Source organism: Rhinoderma darwinii, chromosome 2, assembly GCF_050947455.1.
Source record: "Rhinoderma darwinii isolate aRhiDar2 chromosome 2, aRhiDar2.hap1, whole genome shotgun sequence".
Taxonomy (NCBI): Eukaryota; Metazoa; Chordata; class Amphibia; order Anura; family Rhinodermatidae; genus Rhinoderma; species Rhinoderma darwinii.
In genome coordinates, this window is record NC_134688.1 from 221,578,345 (window position 1) to 221,602,427 (window position 24,083).

Genomic DNA, 24,083 nt, shown 5'->3' on the forward strand with positions numbered 1-24,083 from the left:
AGTCATAAGCAGATCGGAGATTAGATGTGGGCGAACGAGCAACGATGGAAAACGACGGAACAGCTAAAATCTTAAGAAATTATTGTCACATGTAATAGACGGTCTTTCGAACGCAAAAGACTCGCTAAATCATCACTCGTTCATGAAAGAATATCTGCCTAAAGGGACCCTAAGTGACAAGCTGGTTAGGAATGACTTTGAATTGAGAAACTAATGTCTTCCTTTCTGTCACCTCTCCACTACTCTTTTTTACCTATCCAAGCCTGTGTTAGCGTCAGTATGGACCCTGTATCTTATCATTTTTCATGAATACCTGTTAAATAATGCGTTTTTAAACTTTTTTTTAGGCAGATATTTTATATTTTTATTTAAGACTAGAACACACAAATATCACACAATTTTGTTGTTGTTTTTTTCTCTATTTCAAAGCTGGAAGCAGATTACATGAGATCCACCATTGGACACAGCTTCCCTCCTATCCCTTCCTGCACAGGTCACAGAAAACTTTACCATAGCAGTCAATGGGATCCCTCCCCTACACAGGTTCCTACGGTCCATGTGGCTGCTGAAAAGCATATCTCTAAATGCTGTTAAACGCAGTAACGGTAAATCGGTAGCTAAAAATATCTAATATATAATTTTATATGTATATATATATATACTTAACCCCTTGATGACCGCCGATAAGCCTTTTCACAGCAGTCATTAATGGGCTTTATTCTACAGCGCCGCCATTCCACGGCGCTGCATTAGAATAAAGTGAACAGAGCAGGGAGCCGTTAAATCTCCCTGCTCTCAGCTACCAGAGGTAGCTGAGGGGTGGGGGCGTCCCTGCTCTGCCGGGTGAGATCGATATTAGTATCGATCTCACCAATTTAACCCCTCAGATGTGGTGCTCAATAGCGAGCACCGCATCTGAGTGGTTTTGGAGAGAGGGAGGGAGCTCCCTCTCATCCCACCGACACCCAGCGATAAGATCGCCGAGTGTCTGTGTCTCTAATGGCAGCCAGGGCCTAATAAAGGCCCCCAGGTCTGCCTGTGGTGAATGCCTGCTAGGTCATGCCGGAGGCATGACCTAGCAGATGCCGGTCCGTTTTAAATGGACAGGCAGTAATATTCTGCAATACGAATTATTGCAGTGTATTAGAATAGCGATCGGAGGATCGCATAGTGAAGTCCCCTAGTGGGACTAGTATAAAAGTAAAAGAAAAGTTTAATAAAAAGTTAATAAAAAAAAAGTGAAAAATAAATAAATTAAAAACCCACTTCTTCCCCTTACAAAAAGCTTTACTATTAAAAAAAAACCACAATAAAGCAAACAAGTTACACATATTTGGTATCGGCGCGTCCGTAACGACCCTAACTATAAAGCTGTTACATTATTTAACCTGCACGCTGAACGCCGTAAAAAATAAAATAAAAAAAAACAATTGAAAAATGACTGTTTTCTGTTAATCCTGACTTAAAAATGTTTTGATAAAAAGTGATCAAAAAGTTGCATCTACTCCAAAATGGTACCAATAAAAACTACAAGTCGTCCCGCAAAAAAAAAGCCCTCATACAACTGCATCGGCGGAACAATAAAAAAGTTATGACTTCAAATATGGAGACGCAAGAACAAATAATTTTGAAAAAGTGTTTTTACTGTGTAAGTAGTAAAACATATAAAATCTATACAAATTTGGTATCTTTGCAATCGTAACAACCCGTTGAATAAAGTTGTGTTGTTATTTATACCACACGGTAAACTACGTAGATTTAGGACGCAAAAAAAGAGTGGTGAAATTTCAGGTTTTCTTCTATCCACCCCCCAAAGAAGTTAATAAAAGTTAATGAATAAATTATATGTACCCCAAAATGGTGCTATTAAAAAGTACAACTTGTCCCGCAAAAAACAAGACCTTATACAGCTAAGTCGACGCAAAAATAAAAAAGTTATAGCTCTTCGAATGTGACAATGGAAAAATGTAAAAAATGGCTTGGTCATTAGGGCCCAGAATGCAAGCAGGGGGAAGGGGTTAAAGGCTATGTACACTTTTGACATTGGTTTTGTTTTTGCTTTGTGTTTTTATATTATGCATCAGTGTGATTGGCGCAACTTCCTAAATACATTTTATTAAAAATAATTTTTACATTTTGAGATACAGCTGCTTTGCATTCTGTATACAGAGCAGCTGGATCGTTCGCGAAGACCTGAATCCGTCAGGTCCACGGGACTGACTGGTTCAGTGAAAGCGGGTCCTGAATTTCTCTGACACGCAGGATCCACCTGTAATCGATCACATCTAGGCTATGAACTTAGATGTGATAGTTAACCGCTCGATCACATGCAGAACCTGCTGTCACTGAACACGTCAGTCCCGCGGACTTGACAGATACAGCATTCAGTGCAAGATGCACCTGCTCTGTATACAGAATACAAAGCGGCTATATCACAGAAAGTAAACAGAATTTTTATTACAATGTATTTAGAAAGTTGCACCAATCACACTGATGCACAATTTTATTTTAAAAAAAAACAAAAAACAAAATGATATCAAAAGGTGTACATAGCCTTTAAAGTATTTTTACTAAAAGAGGCTTCAAGAAAGGTAAACCAGGCGCTAATGTATACACCCACATGTAGCAGCTTAGATACCGTAAGGTTTTGTATACCCCATCTATACTGCCCGTTTCTCTGTAGCGGTTGTATATTCTGCCCAGCAACTGACGTTCACACAGCTTCATTCTGGACTCGATCGTTGTTAGCAGCAGCAGGATCTCTGTTATACATCTGCCAAAAAAAAGAAAAAAGCTTCTGCCTCTTCCATCACTTCAGAAAGATAGTTGCTAGGAAGTAAGTTTAGAAATGTTTACTTCCACCGACATCATTATCTGGCTGTCCATTGTCTGCATTTTCCTCACTCAGCGTTTACAAGTAGTGCCTAAAGTCTGCTGCATCCCAATTGTGCTGAGCTTTACCACATTTAATTCTTTAACCTACATATTTACTGCAGCTGATCCTCAGAAATGCCACAAATTCTTCTGGTGATTGATTATGCTCATGTTTAATTGATGTACATTTCTTTGCCAATATTTCACACTGCAGACAGCAGTTAATTAAAGCGTTTTAGAAACTGCTGTATATGTGCTAGTGCGAAAAAACAGCAGAGATGACCACAACGACTTGAGAGAGACTTGAAATGAAGATGATGTTTACGAGCCATATTATAGTGATACTTTGGCCAGGAGACATGGCATGGCAAAGCCCAGGCAGCTTCAAACTATAGTCTATACATTTATTAGATGCTGCATAGAAAACTTATACGGTATTCTGTTATTTGAAAGCAATTGGCATTCTAGGAGTTTGGTACCCCATTGCGTGTATGCCTGTCAGAGATATTGGAATTGGAAAGCAAACCCTACTGGCATGCTTTTTAACTATTCCGGATTCTGGGCGATGTCCCAGGAGACCTATGACATGTCCCGGTTTCAAGGGTATCTGTGTCCTCAAGACGCAGATACAGTTGAGCACAATGGTGGAGCAGGAAGCCGTCATTTCACTGCTCCTCCACTCACTATGTGACGTCTCTGTGAGTGGCTTGGCACAAACAGGAGACGTCATGGCATCTGCCTTTGCCGAGCCACGTAGAGGAGAGCTGCAAAGTGCTCTCCCCCATTTGTCATGGGAAACGCTTGGTGAGTATTTTATTATTTTTAAGAGGCACTATTGGGGCATTATGCTCTGTGTAGGGGGCACTATGGGGACATTATTCTTTGTGGAGGAACTATAGGGGCGTGATACTGTGTCTGGGAGCACTAGGAAGGCAGGATGGGGGGGGGGGCACTATGATCTTTACGATCACTGAATGTTGGAAGGAATGCCTACTGCTAACAGGGCCTGAGGTGAGTGTATTCTCTGTATAGCTGTAGAGAAAATGTTTAAATCATGTTGCTCATTATTTTTAACAACTGTCTTACAACCTATAAAATAAATCTAAGTCAAGATGGAACATTTATGGTTGTAAAGTACAGAAAAAGGAACAAGCCATGTAAAACATGTTGTCCAATCTGCAGGCAGCATGTTATAGAGCAGAAGGAGCGGAGTGGATTTATGGATTGTTTTTTGGGAACAGATTCTATAGATCTTGTATTTTATTTAAACAAATCCCTGCTCATTCCAGTCCTACTCAATAAATGAAAGTTTTCCCTGTGTGGCTGTGCACCAAGAACTGTCAATTACTGAGTAGGACCACCCACTGGACTCCTATGCCACAAATTAGCAGGGATATCAATATAATATATAGGTTATCCAGAATCTTTTCTTACAAAGTTATAAATTAAGCTGCTCAGCTCCTCCTCCATAACATGCTATCTACAGATCAGAGAGCATATATTATGTGACAGGTTCCCTTTAAGACCAAAGAATTCTATATTTTTTGTGAGTACCCCTTGAAGATGAGGTAGACACACTGGGGTGCAGTTCAACTACTTTCATTTACACCGCCAGCGCTAATCAACAGTTTGTGCAGCAGATTTCTATCACATAACAGGTATAACTTTTGACAGCATCACTGTACAAAAAAAAAAAATGGGGATTATTTAATTGTAGCAAATTAATCTCCAGGAACGTTTTGAAACTTATGCATAAACAAATTTCAATAGGGGTCAATATGATAAGAATCGGTCTACTAAACAGGTGTAATGGGTAGATATTGGTATTTCAATCTAGACATTAGGTCTCTAGACAGCAATGTAGTGCAGGGATACACCAATACAGTGTCAGGGCCTCAATACAATATCACAGCCTCACAAAATCAAATCCTGGAAACAAATCCTGTATTGATAAAGCCCAACAACAAAGGAATAGTAAGTATGCAAAAAGGATAAATCATTCCAGGGGACGATGGATGAAAATGGCAATGTTATCAAGACATATAACCCCTTATATTTTACACAGATACATTTTTTTTAAAAATTGGAAAAATGCTAAGTGGGTAATCACCCTGGAAAGAGAAGTTCCACTCAGAAACCCACCCCTCATTCACCCCACTAATCCATTTGACTGGTTCACCAGGGAACAGATCTATTGTGATTAGTCTATTCAGCATTCTATCGGACATGATGCATATTTTTAGATAAATCGTTGCAATAAATGAATTGTAAGACTCAAATTACATTCCTATGGATGATTCTGTTCCATAAAGATCACACAACTTGAGCGCTCCACAAAGTTGTTATGTAGCTCCAATTGTTTGCCAATATGTGAAGGGATGTCATTGGTGTGGACAGGACTATGAAGTTCTGAGCTTGGTCATATTGTTTAGAAAGTTCTGCACACTATATACCTTATAACACCTTATAACATTGGTGTTCTTGCATATGCTCATTCTACTAAACCGGAATACAAAGCGATTTCCATTGTTCTCAGAAACACTAAACAGGTATTTATAATTCTGACTGTCGATTCCATTAAAGTCTATCACTGAGCTCTTCCTTTTCTCTACATTTTTCATGACTCTAATAGTCCAGACCAATAAATGAGCACACAATCGTCCCCACAGTGAATCTGAACGCCCCGGATTTCACTAGCACATGTAGAGAGAAATAGCATGTGATAACCTGTAAATCCCAATTACCTGCAATTGAAAGGATTTTACTAAAACTTTTCTCTTGAAAGATGATTAATGATGATGTAATCCCTCACCAGAGAGAGATTACTGCAAGTAACTATGTAGCAGCAGATCTGGTCTTTCATCATGTTGAATTTGGAGAATTACACTGCATGATCTGAACTAGAGCAACGACTTCTAAATCTTTATGTCGTTAAATGACTTCCTGTTCTGTTTACTTGCATCTGAGCAAATCCTGCTTATGTCATACCACAAGACCTACTTGTGCTCAAGAACAAAATGAGGGAAAATAGAAACAAAAATAAACACCAATATAAAAAAAAGAACGGAACAACAAAACAAGAAATAAAGCAACAACAATATAAAGTAACAGAAAAACAACAACAACAACAAAAGTAGCATAAGGGGTAGTTCACAGTGTTTTTTGTCAGGCAGAAAAAATCTTTCTCAAAATTCCTTCAGGAATTTGGAGGCAGATTTTGAAATGCCAGCGTTTTTTTAAAGCTTTTTGTAACATGTTTTTTTCTTTTTTTTCCATATTCAATGTAAGGCAAAAAAAGCGGGCAAAAATCGCTCCAAACAAGTGCCACAGGCTTTTCTGCCCTCCATTGATTTCAAATGGTAGGTCAGAGGTGGAAGCCGCTCAAAAAAAGTGTGCTGCTTTTTTTTCTGCGAGTGGCCAAAAGCCGTCCGAGAAAAAAACGCCTCTGCCTCCCATTGAAATCAATGGGGAGATGTGAGGGCGTTTCTTGGTGCTGATTCGGACGCAGTTTCCGCGTCAAAATCAGTGCCAACAAACGCTTTGTGAACTACCCCTAAATATCTTATCTAGTTTACAGCACTTCAATTAAAGGGATCTTGAAACCTACTTCATGATGCCCTTTCTGACAGTAGTGACGGGCATACTGTTTTGAACATTGTCTTTTTATGTATAAAAATGGTTTGACTAAACTTACATTTTATATTAGTTGCAGCGCACTCTGTGAGCCTGAAGTCCGGCGTATTTGTGAGCTGCAGGGTCCACCCGCTCTTCTGCTGATAGACAGCATTTTCCCTATGCACAGTAAGGGTATGTTCACACGCTTAACAAAATACAGCTGAAAATACAGAGCTGTTTTCAAGGAAAAACAGCTCCTGATTTTCAGCCGTTTTTTAAGCAACTAGCGTTTTTTGCTTTGTTTTTTTACGGCCATTTTTGGAGCTGTTATTCTATTGACTCAATGACAAACAGCTCCAAAAATGGCTCAAGAAGTGACATGTACTTCTTTTTACGAGGCGTTTTTTTTTACTCTGCCGTTTTTAAAAACGGCCACGTAAAAAACGCCCCGTGTGAACAGAACGTCGTTTTTCCCTTTGAAATCAATGGGCAGATGTTTGGAGGTGTTCAGCCCCGCATTTTTAGTAGTGTGAACATACCCTCAGTGTATGTCCACACGGGCTATTTTCAGCCGTTTTTCGGGCCGTATACGTCCCGAAAAACGGCTGAAAATTCGGAAGCAGAACGCTTACAAACATCCGCCCATTGATTTCAATGGGAAATACGGCGTTCTGTTCCGACGGAGCGTTATTTTTACGCCTCATTTTCAAATAACGGCACGTAAAAAGACGTCCCGTAAAAAGAAGTTCATGTCACTTCTTGAGCCATTTTTGGAGCCGTTTTTCATTGACTCAATAGAAAAACAGCTCCAAAAACGGCCATAAAAAACGCAGCAAAAAACGCTAGTTGCTTAAAAAAAAACGGCTGAAAATCAGGAGCTGTTTTCCCTTGAAAACAGCTCTGTATTTTCAGCTGTATTTTGTTAAGCGTGTGAACATACCCTAATAGACAGAGAGCTGTCAATCAGTAGCCCGCAGCTCACAAATACGCTAGACACCAGGTTCATGCCTGAACAGCATGTAGCAACTAATAAAATGTAAGTTTAGCCAATGGACATCATATTTATACATAAAAGACACACTTCAAAACCACATGCCTGTCACTACCGCATGCTACTCTCAGAGAGGGAAGAATGAAGTAGACGACAGGTTCCCTTTAAATCTAATCCAGACAACAACAGGTATCGTCATACCCATGGTTTCTATGTTGCATCTATTACCCAACGGAGACTGCGGAGTACTGTTTGTCAGCGCCTTACTATGGTTTCCTTGAATTTCTTGACATTATTGACCCATGGAATAATAAAAGCCTCCCCTAATGGCCTTACACTGCCCTCCAATGTCATGTGCACCAGTTTTAATAAAATATTTTACGGGACCTTGCCCAGAGGCTTAAAGTAAAGTTTATTTTGGGGGTTTTGTTTTGGCTCATTCACCTACTTATGTGAGTAACAATATATTTTATTGGATCAATAATGTCTGTTGATGTGTCAAAAGTTACTGCTTCATTTCAGGATTGGACTAAGGAAATGATCTGGTCCCCTGAGCAATAGGGGTAATGATTAATCAATTTAATGAGCTTTGCCCAGTATTACAAAACTAAACAAACTTAAAAAACAGAAATAAAAATCTGCCATATTCTTACTCTCAAAATCCTTGCTGCCGGAGTCTTCTGCACTCGACACAGTGACTAAGCTGTAGTGATGATCCATCTACAGTAACGTCATATCAAAGGATGAACATTTCATCACCTTCGCCAAAATGGGGCTGAGGTGAACGCAACCATAGCCTGCAGCTATTGGCACATTGTCACTGCGGCCTAGCCAACGCTACCAAGGTAATTTGATAGGAAAGCTTATTGCATATGACTGAGCTCTATACGGGAAGCAGGAAGTTCAGAGCTCCTAATAAGAAAAACAGAGCAATAATCACTTTACGAAAATAAGTAGCGCAGTTTCTAGGTGGAGGGCTGTGTCTCAATGCTCCTGGCTCAATGCTCCTGGTGACGATTTCCCGAAAGTTCAGTCCGTTCTTGCTTCAGATTCAGAAGCATTACTCTCAGTGATGGCGGTGTCACTATACCTGTCAGGATTCTGTTGTTGTACTGCAAAATTACCACTAGTGGCCGCTGTTTTACACTTTGAAGAATTGTGCTGCACTTTTACTCCTTACCACTGGAGGCTGCTGTTTTGCCCTTAAACCTGCCCTTAACCAAGATGGCAAATGTTGCATCGTGTGGAACCATCTTGTTTCCTGTTTGGGCCTACTTCAGACCACATGGAATACCAAACAGTGCTTGAGTATTGTGACTTGTTCCAGTCTCCTGCTCCTGAGAACTGTCTTTGCTAGACTGTTCCTACTTCCTTGCTATTTACTACTACTCGTGTTCCACCCTCCAAGCACTGTTCCTGGGGACGTCTCACCGGGTTCTGCACTGTGCTCCGTGTAAACGCTGAGTGAGGAAAATGCAGACAATGGACAACCAGATAATGATGTCGGTGCTCCATAGGATTCCAGCAGTGTTCGCCAGTATCGTAACAGGATACTCAAGCCATTTCCATGGAATCCGCCAGAGAAGCAAGTTTGGAGGTTCGTGTGAACAATATGAACTGTTTGCTTACTAACATCTTTGCTGACATGCAAACTTTAAAGACTAAATATTTGGCGTTTGAAAATCAAACAACCCATGATGTTCAAGTTTATGGACAAGCTACACAGGGTTTACAAGGCATGGTGGCTCAGCAAGCAGAGCTGATCCGGGAACTTCAGAATCGAGTTGTGACCCCAGACTCTTCATCTACCCTGCCGCTTCCACCATTCAGGTTTGGTGGGGATCGTGACAAATACCGTGGATACTGAGTGGAATAATGCTGCAAAATTAACATTCTTTAAAAAAGGACTATCTAGTGCACTTAAGGACGAGTTAGCACGGGCTGAAGCTCCCACAGAGTTTGATGATTTTGTACACCATTGTATTCGAATAGACACTCGGCTGTCAGAGCGTCGACAAGAAAAATGGGGTTCTACCTGGTCCCGTAATAATAACTATTACTCGTCTGCTCCAGCTCCCACTCCTAGAGACTCTGAAACAAAGAATTACCAAGAACACCAAGCTGAACCTATGCAAATTAACAGTATACAAAGGCGTGAAAGTGCCGACAGAAGAGAACGAATCAATGCTTCTATTGTGGTAAAACTGATCACTTCCTTATCAATTGTCCATGTCGTCAACGCAAGATGGTGGCGGTAGTAGCAGATCAGGACTTCTCTGATGTAGAATCTGTTTCTTCTGAACAAGTGCCACCAGTGCATGCACTCATTCATTCAGTCTCCTGCACAGCACCCAATATTAAAAAAGAACACAAAGACACTCATTGCTTTATTCCCATCAAGTTTAGAATTGATTCTTAATGGATATCCGCCTCTGCCATGGTGGACTCTGGAGGAAATGGGAACTTTATGGACATTTCTTTTGCTAATAAACATGGTGATGGAAACTGTAGACGGATCCCCTCTGAACTCAGGTCCAGTTGATCAAGAGACTGAACCATTGGAGATAATTATGAGACCTAATCACCATGAGGTTCTATCTTTCCTATTAATTTCATCCCCACATTTTCCAATTATTTTTGGACTACCATGGCTGCAGGCTCAGAACCCTACAATTGACTGGGAAACCAAAGAAGTGTCTTTTCCATCGGAGGTCCTCTCCTCAGAGTCTTTACCAGAACAATCTCACGAAAAGATTGAAGGGGAGCTTGAAGTATCTCCTAAATTACCTCCTCTATATGACGAATTTACTGATATATGTGACAAAGAGAATGCTAATAAACTTCCTCCACATCGACCTTACGATTGTCCGATTGAACTGTTGCCTGGAGCAGCTATACCTTTAGGATGCATCTACCCATTAGCAGGGCCGGAACTGAAGGCTCTTAAAGAATACATAGATGAAAATTTAGCTAAAGGTTTTATTCGTCCATCTTCATCGCCAGCAGGTGCACCTATATTTTTTGTTAAAAAGAAAGACGGCTCTTTGAGACCTTGCGTTGACTATAGAGAATTAAACAAAGTCACAATTAAAAACCGTTACCCTCTGCCATTGATTCCGGAGTTGCTGGATAGAGTTCGTAAAGCTAAAATATTCACCAAATTGGATCTTCGAGGTGCATATAATTTGGTTCGGATTAGACCAGGTGATGAATGGAAAACAGCGTTGAGATCACGTTATGGACATTATGAATATCTAGTCATGTCTTTTGGACTTTGCAATGCTCCTGCAACCTTTCAGCATTTTATTAAGGATATCTTCAAGGACTTGTTAGATCAGTTCGTAGTCATCTATCTGGATGACATATTAATCTTTTCTAATTCTGCAGAAGAACATCAGAATCATGTGAGAATGGTGTTGGAGCGTCTGAAAGCATATCAACTCTATATCAAGTTGGAGAAATGTGAATTCCATCAAACGGAAATACAGTTCTTGGGTTATATCATTTCTCCCCTAGGGTTACACATGGATTCTAGCAAGATTCAAGCAATTAGAGACTGGCCAACTCCAAAAAATGTGAAAGAGGTCCAACGATTTGTAGGATTTGCTAATTTCTACAGACGTTTTATCAAGAATTTTTCGGGCATTATTACACCAATTACCCAATTAACAAAGAAAGGGATACCTTATGTGTGGTCTCCTCAGACACAAGATGCTTTTTTCAATCTGAAAACAAAATTCACAACAGCCCCTATACTGGTTCATCCTAACCCTGAAAAAGCGTTTATTGTTGAAGTGGATGCTTCAGACGGTGCAATAGGGGCTATTCTATCACAGAGAACTGGAGAGAAAGATTTGCTGCACCCTTGTGCTTACTTTTCTCGAAGTTTGACTTCTGCTGAAAAGAATTATGACGTGGGGAACAAGGAACTCCTAGCCATCATTGCTGCTTTCAAAGAATGGAGACATCATTTAGAAGGCACAGCTCAACAAATAGTGGTTCTAACTGATCATCGTAACCTTGAAATTGTTAGATCTGCCAAATGTTTGTCTCCCCGCCAAGCCCGGTGGAGTCTGTTTCTAAATCGTTTCAACTTTGTGATCTCTTACAGGCCTGGTTCCCGAAATGGTAAGGCCCATGCCTTATCTAGGTTGTTCTCCAATGACTCCTCCTCGACAGTACCACCAACAACTATTCTTTCCGAGTCCAATTTCCTGGAGGTGATCCATAGCAAGGACTTGCTTGATGAGATAAAGGAAGCCTATGAGACCGACCCAATTCTTTTGCATCCACCAGATGAAGTGTCCCTAACTTTCAAAAATCAAGTATGGACTAACAAGCACTGCATTTACGTTCCAGAAACTGTAAGATTAAACGTGCTAAAATTAATGCATGACTCTAAACTAGCAGGTCACAAGGGGATTCAGAAAACACAAGAATTTCTTTCCCGCTTCTTTTGGTGGCCCAATTATCAAAAAGATGTGAAGAAATAGGTTTCTTCTTGCAACACCTGTGCCATGTACAAAACTCCTCGTACCTCACCCATGGGATTATTGCAGCCTCTGTCAATTCCATCTCGTCCTTGGGGATCTATCTCTATGGACTTTGTCGACTTACCAGTCTCCAAAGGGAAGAATTCCATCTTAGTAGTGGTTGATCGGTTCACTAAAGCAGCCCATTTTATTCCTTGCCCTGGACTACCTTCTGCTAAAGAGACTGCTGATCTTATAATTCAGAATGTGTTTCGTCTTCATGGAATACCAGATGAAGTGGTTTCGGATCGCGGAGTACAATTCACATCAAGATTCTGGCGGAGTTTTTGCACAGCACTCGACATAAATGTCAGTTTGTCTTCTGCTTTTCATCCCCAGTCTAATGGTCAGACTGAGCGCACAAATCAAACGTTAGAACAGTATCTCCGATGCTACATCTGCCATTTACAGGATGACTGGGTCGATTTGCTTCCAATGGCGGAGTTCTCCTACAATAATTCTCAGAATGCCTCCACTAAACAAACACCGTTTTTTTCAAATTTGGGTTACCATCCCAGTATTCTTCCTAATCTTCCCAGAGAAACTTTTATTCCTGCAGTGACTGACAGAATACAATCACTTCAACAGAATCTGGAAATGCTAAAAATTACATTATCAATTGCCCAGGAGAAATATAAGGAAACAGCAGATAAATCTCGTAGACCTTCTCCAACCTTCAAAGTGGGAGATGAAGTATGGCTTTCCACCAAGAATCTGAAACTTCACTTACCTTCAGCAAAATTGGGCCAAAAATGTATTGGTCCTTTCAAGATTATTGGACAAGTAAACTCAGTGGCTTTTCGTTTCAAACTTCCCAGACCAATGAGAATACATCCAGTGTTCCATGTATCCCTACTGAAACCTGTTGTTCCAAATCCATTTCCAGGACGCCACCTGCCTCCCCCTGATCCTATCGAAGTTGATGGACAAGAACATTATACTGTTGAAAACATCCTGGACTCCAGGATATTCAGAAATCGGTTGCAATATCTAATACATTGGCAAGGATATGGCCCTGAGGATAATTCGTGGGAACCCGTAGGCAATCTCAATGCTCCTCGACTGGTTAGGGAATTTCACCAAAGATATCCAGATAAACCAAGTCAAACATCGTCCTGAGGCCGCTGTCGAAAGGAGGGAGTAATGTCAGGATTCTGTTGTTGTACTGCAAAATTACCACTAGTGGCCGCTGTTTTACACTTTGAAGAATTGTGCTGCACTTTTACTCCTTACCACTGGAGGCTGCTGTTTTGCCCTTAAACCTGCCCTTAACAAAGATGGCAAATGTTGCATCGTGTGGAACCATCTTGTTTCCTGTTTGGGCCTACTTCAGACCACATGGAATACCAAACAGTGCTTGAGTATTGTGACTTGTTCCAGTCTCCTGCTCCTGAGAACTGTCTTTGCCAGACTGTTCCTACTTCCTTGCTATTTACTACTACTCGTGTTCCACCCTCCAAGCACTGTTCCTGGGGACGTCTCACCGGGTTCTGCACTGTGCTCCGCTCGCTACTTCTGACCATAGGATTCCAGCAGTGTTCGCCAGTATCGTAACAATACCTCACTAATGACATCACAAACCTTGTCAAGCATGAAAGATCTCCTTTTTGTCATTTGCATGTGATCCTCCATAGTCTCATGAGATTAAACTAGGGACAGCGAATTCCACCATTATAAAAATCACTACCATTTCAAAGAGAGGACTGTAAAAATGTTATGTCAGAGTTGACTGGCCCATCACAGTACTAGTGGATCCTCCAGTGGGGCCAGGCTCTGACATAATATTGGGCCCCAAAGGTTTAGCAGTAGACGACCACATTTGGGGCTGACTTTGGAGCCACTAGGGTCTATTTTTTATGGGTTGATTAATATATAACCTATTAGACCTTATTAATAATATGGATAGTGGACCCTAAGGAGGTATTCACACGTGAAGGTTTTGATCAGGTTTTCTGATGTCGTTTTTTAAGCCAAAACCAGGGGCGGATTCAAATAAGGGGAGAAGTAGTATCTGGGTTTTTTTTTATGATCCACACCTTGTTTTGGCTTAAAAAAAACTCCATAAAAAAAAACAAATTAAAACCTGTATGTGTGAATACACCCTAAGAATACTTTTTTTTATGGTGGGCTCAATGAACCCTAATCTGACACTGCATGTATTTCCTCTCCGATAACTAAATGAGGTTTTGTATTAAGAGGATTCATGACGAGTATGATAGATCCATTATTCATTTTAACAGATCCTAATGAATCCCATTAATTTAGAAAGGGTCAATCAGGTTTTCTGGTTTTCTTTCCCCCACTGGACGGAAAGAATAATGCAGAATGCTGCCCTATTCAGACTGTCAAGGAGCAACAAATACTTGAAGGAAAAGAATGGAAGCATTTGTTCCAAGTCATTTCAACCTTCTAGGTCTACTCATTCAATGAGCTACCTACAAGTTTAGGTGCCATATGGGAGGTCGATACAACTGTAAGTAGTAGTATAGTAGCTGCTTAAAAACTAAAAATGTCATGATAGAAGTTCTTACCAGTCATTTACTGGGCCTCTACAAAGTGGTTTATCACTAAAAGCGTTTTAGTCCAGTGTACTGTTAAAAGGTACAAGGCTGGCAGCCATTTATAATGTATGTGAGTGCTCAATTGTATCATTTTGGTTTAAATAAAGAATTAACAAAAATCAATAAAAGAAACCATCAATAATTCTGCTTGACACTCACTAAGAAAATACATCACCCAGAATGCTGTCTTGACTTCGTATATTTGAGCAATTATCCCCCACTAAACATCAGAATACTCCTATCTATGTGTTCTCGACATTTTAAATAATTTCTTGTAAATTCTTCCATACAGAAGGAATATATAGTACAGAACATGCTTTATTGGCTAGAAATGTATTTCAAATTTACATATCATTTTAGTTTGAAAATTCTGACAAAAAGTTATATGCGAACGATGAGGATCACATTCCAATTTTTTGCCGTCTGCTTACAGTTGACAGTGTAGGGGCAACATATAAAAGACAACTACAGGATTATGATTTATGGCAATGTAAGGTAGTAAACAAGCAGGCATGACATTTAAGAAGGATTTTGTTTTTGAAGTATAAATAGCTCCTTTCTCCAGCATAGACCTCTGAGCGTGGAATAACATTAACCACCCACACAACTGCTCAGAATGAAAAAAAAAACAACAGCAAAAAGGCCTCTTTTATACAGAAAAGCATGAAAGCTTTTCAAGTATGGGGAACACTTGGGACTTCAGGTATCATGCAGACCATAAACATGGAGAAGATCAATAAACTTCTGTTTTCTATCCTAATGCACAGGTACCTTTATTTATGAGGTTCATTCATTTGGATCGCATTGAAAACTCTAGTCAAATGTTTTGCATTTTATCGAATAATTCAAATGACCAAAGGAGGTCTCTTATGGTGAAAACAGATATGGCTTTAGTATAAGTAGTAGGCCAGCAAGGCGATAACATATGCCAACATTCATATTTACCAATGTGCTGTGTGTAAAACTATTAGAACATATGTCTATAAGGCTTGACCATACCCAACACTGTATGCAGTTACCTGTGAGCCCCTGTAATGACAAAGTAGTGGACATATTCTCTACACCATAATTTCCAACCTCTTTACCTTGGGGAACCCATGTAATATCTCCCGTCCTGGGGAACCCCTTCAACTATTCCATGCCTACTGTAAATGTGGGATCTTCCTGTTGCAGTCTTCTGGGGATCCGTTAACCAAGTTCTATGGAACACCAGTGGCTCCACAGAACCCTGGTTGGGAAACATTGACCTATACATTGTGGCAGAACAACTTTTATTTTAAGGATGTCTATGGAAGGGAGTGGTAATGGGGCCACCAAATATCTCCCTCAAGTGCATAGAGCGTAGGTACCAGCCAATCCCTGCTTAAGATACACTGTTGTTTAGCCAATCACGTGACAAGTAGGGTAGCTTCTATGTCATAACTACCCTTTGTTTGTTTTATAGCGGAGGAAATGCTGACAGATTCTCTTTTCTTTTAAAAAAAAAACACTTTTTTAACAAACATTTTTCTTGCTATTTCTGCAATATTATTTTGCAAATATCCAAACAACATGTACAAAAGCTTAGAAATAATTCTTGATATTTAATTTTCTTTAGTCAGGGGATGTTAACTCATTGTGATATCAGTGAAGGAGAGACAATTTCTGACCCTTTAACTTCTCAAGCTGTGACTGATCTGTTTACTTTTAACAGTCAGGAGTCCTTCCAAGTCTCTGCTGGATAGACAATCTGAGATATTTCACTGCTTCACAGCCATGACATCCTCTAGTCAGTGTTCAATGCACCAAACACTGGTTCTCGGCAGACACTAGGGGTCCATTCTGTACAGAACTATATACGCCTCGCTGAGATTTTTATTTTTTACTTCTTATGTTATACACACACACAACAATGTATCGTTCATGAATAGAAGTGGTGACTGAAGTCTGAGTTTTTTTTTTAGATTGGAGGGCAGGTTCCCCAGAAAGTCTGTACTATCCATTGTTTCTAATATTTTAGTGGGGAGAGGGAGAGGAGGGGGTAAATCAGTGTTCCGTGGGAAAATACTTTCTATCGAATAACGTTTATGCATATATTAGTAGGGGGTCACAAGTTCTTACACACATCAATTTTCTTTCTAGCCCGCCAATTGTACAGGTTAGTTATTACACTTGTTGGTTTGAGCCAGATATTTGTTACACTGGCTATAGCGGACAGCAGCATGTGTATATATGTGTGTGTGTGTATATATAGATAGTTCAGATCATAGAGCATTAAAGAGGCTCTGTCACCAGATTATAAGTGCCCTATCTCCTACATAATGTGATCGGCGCTGTAATGTAGATAACAACAGTGGTTTTTATTTTGAAAAACAATAATTTTTGGCCAAGTTATAAACAATTTTAGATTTATGCTAATTAGTTTCTTAATAGGCAACTGGGCATGTTTTTACTTTTGACCAAGTGGGCGTTGTAAAGAGAAGTGTATGACGCTGACCAATCAGTGTCACACACTTCTCATTGTTCCAGCCCCTTGTTACAGTGTGATTGTGCAGTGAAAGAAGCTGGGCTGGAACAATGAGAAGTGTATGACGCTGATTGGTCACTGATTGGTCAGCGTCATGCACTTCTCTTTACAACGCCCACTTGGTCAAAAGTAAAAACACGCCCAGTTGTCTATTAAGAAACTAATTAGCATAAATCTAAAACGATTTATAACTTGGTCAAAAATTATCATTTTTCAAAATAAAAAGCACTGTTGTCATCTACATTACATCGCCGATCAGATTATGTAGGAGATAGGGCACTTATAATCTGGTGATAGAGCACCTTTAAGTACAGTTTTTTGTCCCCTGACATTATTGGATGAATAAACATCAAAGGCATAAACTTCAAGTCACTCACTTTAAAGGAAAAATTTTAGATTTCCATTCTCTTGGAATTCAAATTTTTAAATGATTCGCATTCCATATGTGAACTGTCATTCAAGTTACAAACATAGAATAGAAAACATCTGTTTTAAGAAGAGAAACACCGGTTTTGTAATACACATTTTGCATAAACACAGACTCCCCCTTCCCCAATAAAATCCATACCTAGAAACCCTTCTTCATCCACGATAATAGTATAGTCTTCTGGAGTTTCAGTGAGACTGAAAAACTTGCACCTATATGAGGAAAAGTACAACAGTTAATTATGTATGAATGGTTTCACACAATAAATAAACACCTTCTTAAGGTTAGGTTGACACCTGTGTCGGGCTATTCTGTTGTTCTGCTCCGTCAGAGGAGCAGAACAAGGAAATAACGAAAGCAACGGTTCCGTTGCACGACGGACACCACTGGTGGCCAACCGAACCCATTGACTTTAATAGGTTTCGTTGGCCGTCTGTCGGGGTGTCCGTCATTTTACCGTAGAACAATAGCGCAGCACACTTCACTATGGTGTCCGGTAATCTCTGGTAAACTCGGCCGGATCTGCGATGGGGGCCCCTAATGGAGCCTCCAACGCAGATCTGAACAAAGCCTTAGGCCCCATGCACATAACCGTGCCCGTAATCTCGGCCCACGATTGCTGGCACGGCCGTCTGCCAACGGCTGACCGCATTTTTGGACCGTGTTCCCATACAAAAGTATGGGTGCACGGCCCGTAAAACACGAAAAAAACAGACATGCTCCATAATTCCCGGCACAGTTCTACGGCACTCACACCCATCCGTAGCGATACGGAAAGGTGTCCGCGGCCAAAAGAACTGAATGGGTCAGTAAAACTGCGAACCGAGTTACAGTCGCGTGCATGGGGCATGGTCGTGTGCATTGGCCACGGACACCTTTCCGTATGGCTACGGATGGGTGTCCCTGCCGAACAACTGTGTCGGTAATTATAGAGTATGTCCGTTCTTTCGTGTTTTAAGGGTCGTGCTCCCATACTTTGTATGGGAGCATGACCCAAAAATGCGGGCAGCCGTCAGCAGACGGCCGTGCCTGCAATCGTGGGCCACGATTACGGGCACGGTCGTGTGCATGGGGCCTTAGATTTTGGTTTTCTTTATGAACATTATTAGTCAGATGGCAGCATAGGGGTTAATGCAGTCAGAAACGGACCACACACAAAACACACTTTTTCTGTTGTACCCAATGAAAAGCAAATAAATCCAATATATATGAGCATCTCTTACCAAATATTTTTGATAGGTGATAAATACTGTTTGGTGTGGGTCTTACTGCTGGGATCCCCACCGATCACGAGAACAGGCTTACCTTGCTGTTTCTGGGTGCCCCATATGAATGGAGCGTTACTGCACATGCTCGGCAATCGTTCTATTCATTTCTATGGGGCTGCCAGCGGTGGCCGACCATTCATATGAGGCTCCCAGGAACGATAAGGTAAGCTTGTTTTCATGATCTGTAATATAACATTGGTAGTAACTCAGAAAATGGCAACAGATGTTCTAAATGTATAGAGGACATCTTGTATTCAACTTTCCTCCAGTCACACCCAATGTTACAAAATTCTCATGGTTTTCCCTTAAAGAGGATCAGTCAACTTTCCTAAATGTCTATTTTAGTAAATACTTGTTTTCCTAATTAAATAATAATTTTGTAACATATGTTCTCTGCATTGCTCTGTTATCCCTCCTAGAAATTTATGGAAAAAAAGGACAACTGGGTGTTACATTTCCTTTTGTCAAAGGGGTGTGTCCCTACATAGTCTCACTCTGTCAGCACGGATTGGATAGTACTGCCTGTTTAGGGACATCCGCCCAATTGGTAACACCCAGTTGTTAAAGAGGCTCTGTCACCAGATTATAAATGCCCTATCTCCTACATAATGTGATCGGCGCTGTAATGTAGATAACAGCAGTGGTTTTTATTTTGAAAAACTATCATTTTTTAGCAAGTTATGAGCTAGTTTAGATTTATGCTAATGAGTTTCTCAATGGACAACTGGGCGTGTTTTTACTTTTTACCAACTGGGCGTTGTACAAAAGAGTGTATGAGGCTGACCAATCAGTGACCAATCAGTGTCCTACATTTCTCATTGTTCCAGCCCAGCATGATGCACAGCACAGTGTGATTGTGCAGTGTAAGAAGTAAACACGCCCAGTTGCTAAAAACACAATACACGCCCAGTTGGAAATCAGAGAAAACACGCCCAGTTGTCCATTAGAAAGGCTCATTTGCATAAATATAAAATAGCTCATAACTTAGCCAAAAATGATCGTTTTAAAAAAATAAAAAAATGTTATCATTATATACATTGCAGCGCCGATCACATGCAATAGGAGATAGGGATTTGATAATCTGGTGACAGAGCCTCTTTAATTTAATTATATTTATCAATTAAGAATAACAGAGGAAGTGTAATGATGGGGGTAGGGAAACGGACAAGTAGCCCTAATCTACCGGCCACTCTGTCCCTGCCTACTTGCAACGACCCGCCCTAGGCGACGGGGTACAACTGGGCGGCGGTCCCTACGCTCAGTAAGTGCACGAGACAAACAGACAAGGGTACACAAAGCTAGGGGAAATGGGGCAGTTGCCCACGGCAACACCGTGAGCAACAAGAGTGGTGAACGAGCCGAGTCAAACCAGGAGTGAACGAGGTACCAAACGCAGAGCAGGAGAGTAGTCAGAAAGCCAAGGTCAGTATGGAGCAGGATCAAATAGTCAGAAGCTGTAGCTGGGCCAGGAAACCACACGAGAAGAATCACAAGCCAAGGAGGAATAGGAAAGGCAGGTATAAATAGACAGAGGGTGGGAGCTAGCTCCGTCTGGCCAGGCTGCGATAGGCTCTCCCACTCCTAAGCCTGCCATCCTGAGCGGTGGAAGATGGAGTCAGTCTCAGAGGCATAGACTCAGGTGCAGACTGATTACCTATGGGCATGGATACAGAAGCTGTGTCTGGCAGATCCTTTACAGGAAGGGCACAACGTAGAGTGCTAAGAAAATGTTTTCAGAATTATTATTTCATGGGGATACAAGTATTTACTAAAACAGACATGTCAGAAGAGACGAACGCTTCTCTTTAAAAATCATCTGCACTAGTGGAGTGCATGGTGCGCAATATAGTGGTTTATAACTAAGCACCATGCCTTATTTTCTCATGTAGAAAAAACATAAAATACAGCTACCATAGTGCACCACCAGACAGGAAACCTGTAGAATTTTAAATGCAGCATTGGATGTGACAAGAGGAGATCAGCTATTCATTATTACATGCAAATTTAGTTAGTCTTCCTTTTCCTTTATAACAATATTTATGTGCCGTAGTCTAATAAACTAAATATATATATGTTAGGAAAGAAATAGACAATTAAATCTTCATAGAATTTATTGATTATTTTGTTAATGAATTGGTGGGCAGAAAATATATATTTATTTAGCGAAGGCATAATCTGCAGCCCTGTGAAGAGAATGTGTACACGAACATCGGTTCCTATAAGGCCTTACTCACACCAACGTGTTTAACGTCCGTGATACGCGCATGAAAATCGCACGCGTCGCACGGACCTATGTTAGTCAATGGGGCCATTCAGACATTCCGTGATTTTCACGCAGCGTGTGTCCGCTGCGTATAACTCACGACATGTCCTATACGTGGGCGTTTTTAGCGCATCACGCACCCATTGAAGTCAATGGGTGCGTGAAAATCACGCGCACCACACAAACACTTCCGTGTGTCGCGCGTGATTCGCGCAACAGTAGATCAAGAAATGAAGGGAAAAATAAAACCACTTCCTTCATTTCGTTTTCTAAACCTCAAAACCGCGCGTCATAAGGATGGCATATGCGTGAAAATCACGCAGCCACAGAGCAAACACATGGAACTGCAATGCGCAAAAAACACAGCGTCTTTTGCGCGCGCAAAACGCACACGTTCGTGTGAATAAGGCCTAACACATGCATATTAATGTTTTTAGGAAACTTTTGAAAATGCCTGTGTTTTTAGGTTATTGGAAGGAAAGATATAGTGCAGGGGATATCAAAGAAAAGATACCTTTACAATTAGTCTTAGACCTCATGCACACGACCGCATTGGTTTTGCGGTGCGGAAAACCACGGGTCCGTTGCGGTCCGTCGGACTGCAAAAAACCCTTGATGTGCATCAGTGTGTCATCCGGCCTCACAGGTCCACAACAATTCACCAGTATTGATGGATCCGTAAATCCGGACCATAAAATTATATGTCGTGAGTTTTTTGCGGTCCGGATTTGCACACTGATCCGTGTAAATCACAGTCGTGTGCATGGGGCCATAGAAAAGAATGATTCCGCAATTTATCCTCAAAAATGTGGATAAATTGCGGCCGCAAAATTATGGTCGGCTCGTGTACATGAGGCCTTATTGTCATAGTCTTGGGAAAACCAAAAAAAAACAAAAACCATCACAACAGTGTATTTAATGACAATGTAGTCCTTGGGGACCCCTGGCGCACCCAGGCACATAATGCAGTATTATTTTCAATGAAACAGTAATGTAATCATGGGTCACACACATAAGTCGCAGTGGTTAGTGCATACATTCTGCAGCCTACATATGAAGCCACTATAAACATGGTCTCAAATAGCATGATAATCCAGTGTTTGGTCTGCAGGCATCTCCCCCTCCCTGCTAGGGCTGCAGTTTATGAGTGTTGGAAAACATATGTCTTGTTTTTATCTCGGCAGCTCACATAATGTAGGTATATTATTAGATCAACAAGACCTTGCTGTGAAGAAAAGCTCGACCCATGGTACGATTACAGCAGAGCGACTCCACCCCCCCCCCACCCCCACCACCACAAATCCATACACACCATTTTTTCCAGCACACACAAACCATCATCTCACTAATGGAAGTGGGAATAATTGGGATGCTTGGCACTTCCCTGCGTCTCTCAATAAACCCAAAATCGATATTTTCAGTAATTAAACAATTTAAGCCGCAGCCTATCACTGCCAATTTATTCTTCAAGATACGACAACATTGCCTAATACAAGCAGATTCAAAAGGTGAGAGGGAGATGGTTATATATAGCAATGGGAACAGGCCTCTAACACCAAAATAACACTTGGCTTATACAAAACAGATATTAATAGCATTCTATCATATATATTCAGACATCTCCAGACTTCATTAGAATGAAATATCAAATAACACTACATTTTGCATATTTTTGGCTGAGAACAGTGAACAATTGCATTCCCTAAACCACTGATGCCAAGCAGAGTACAACATACGTGTATTTATGTGACCAATATTGATACAACATTATACCATATATCATAGTAAACAGTTAGCTCTTTTACCAAGAAAAGCAAAGTCTGTAATGCAGTCAAAAGTACAAACCGAAAAGGGGGCACTTTGTTGAATAAGGATTTTTATCTAGTAATAACTGGAAGGTTGAAAAAAAAAAAAGTGCACTCAAATATTTGGCCTTGAGTTTTCCTCTCCAGTCATGCGGCCAGTGTTAGACCATTTTGCCCTCAAAAACTCAGGGCACTCAGGAGACGGGTAGAGAATGGGCCCTAGCCATCTGCCAGCACCAGCTCTATTTAGGATACTGTGGTCCCTCAGCTTAAAATGGCCTCATGTTACAATATTTGCAACTTACAATGGCTTTTCTTGGACCTCAAACCCACATTCAGCTTACAATGTGCTGCAAGCAGTAATTGGCTGGAAGATCCACCAAATCAGCCTGGGAATTTCACCGGTAAAATACATGTGAATCAGGTCATCACATTCGGTGCAAGTAAAGTCAATTAGTGAGCACTTTATTACTTCTGTCCATGCACTGGTTGACGGTCTAGTTCCGCCTCTTTGAGGTGCTGTTGTACTGTTCTCCACATGTGCTATGCAGAGCTCCTCTTTAATACACCAGTTGAGTGGAGCTTTATTTTACTGTACACTTTGTATACATGGGGCAGATAGATCGCTGTACAGGGACCCAGAGGTGAAAGCCCTCTCTGCCACAATGGGTCATAAAGTGAGGCGGTCATCTTCACTGCTGCGGAGAGTGTACCATGGCGTTGGAATGAAGAGGCGCTTATCGGCAATACATGGGTTTGGCTAGATGTCAACAGGAGATGTCTCTCAGTCTTAGGGCTGGGCGTTTATGACCTAAATCAAAATCACGATTAATTGAACATGTAACTTTGATTACGATTAATGAACGATTATTTGGGCCACACCCCTTTTGCATGCCACACCACTTATTTGCATGCTACGCCACTGAATTAATATTTATCTCCTGAGCCAGCTGTATACTACTGTATATAATATACTCCCTGACACTGTCCCCACACAGTATAATGCCTCATAGCTGCACATTATAATCCCCCTATAGCTGCCCTCCACACAGTATGATGCCCCCACACAGTATAATGCTCCCCATAGCTGCCCTCCACAAAAGTATAATACCCCCATAACTGCCCTCCACACAGTATAATGCTCCCCATAGCTGCCCCCACACAGTATAATGCCCCTGATAGCTGCCCCTACACAGTATAATGTCCCCTATAGCTTCCCCCACACAGTATAATGCTCCCCA

General features: G+C 41.0%; 1 protein-coding gene across 1 annotated transcript in view; it reads right to left on the bottom strand.

Moving 5' to 3' along the window:
* CASTOR2 (cytosolic arginine sensor for mTORC1 subunit 2) overlaps nucleotides 1-24,083 on the bottom strand; it is a 223,915-nt gene that overhangs the window by 87,805 nt on the left and 112,027 nt on the right. Inside the window, exon 2 of the mRNA XM_075852889.1 lies at nucleotides 17,648-17,718. Within this exon, the coding sequence (XP_075709004.1) occupies nucleotides 17,648-17,718 (71 nt within the window). The remainder of the gene's footprint in view (nucleotides 1-17,647; nucleotides 17,719-24,083) is intronic.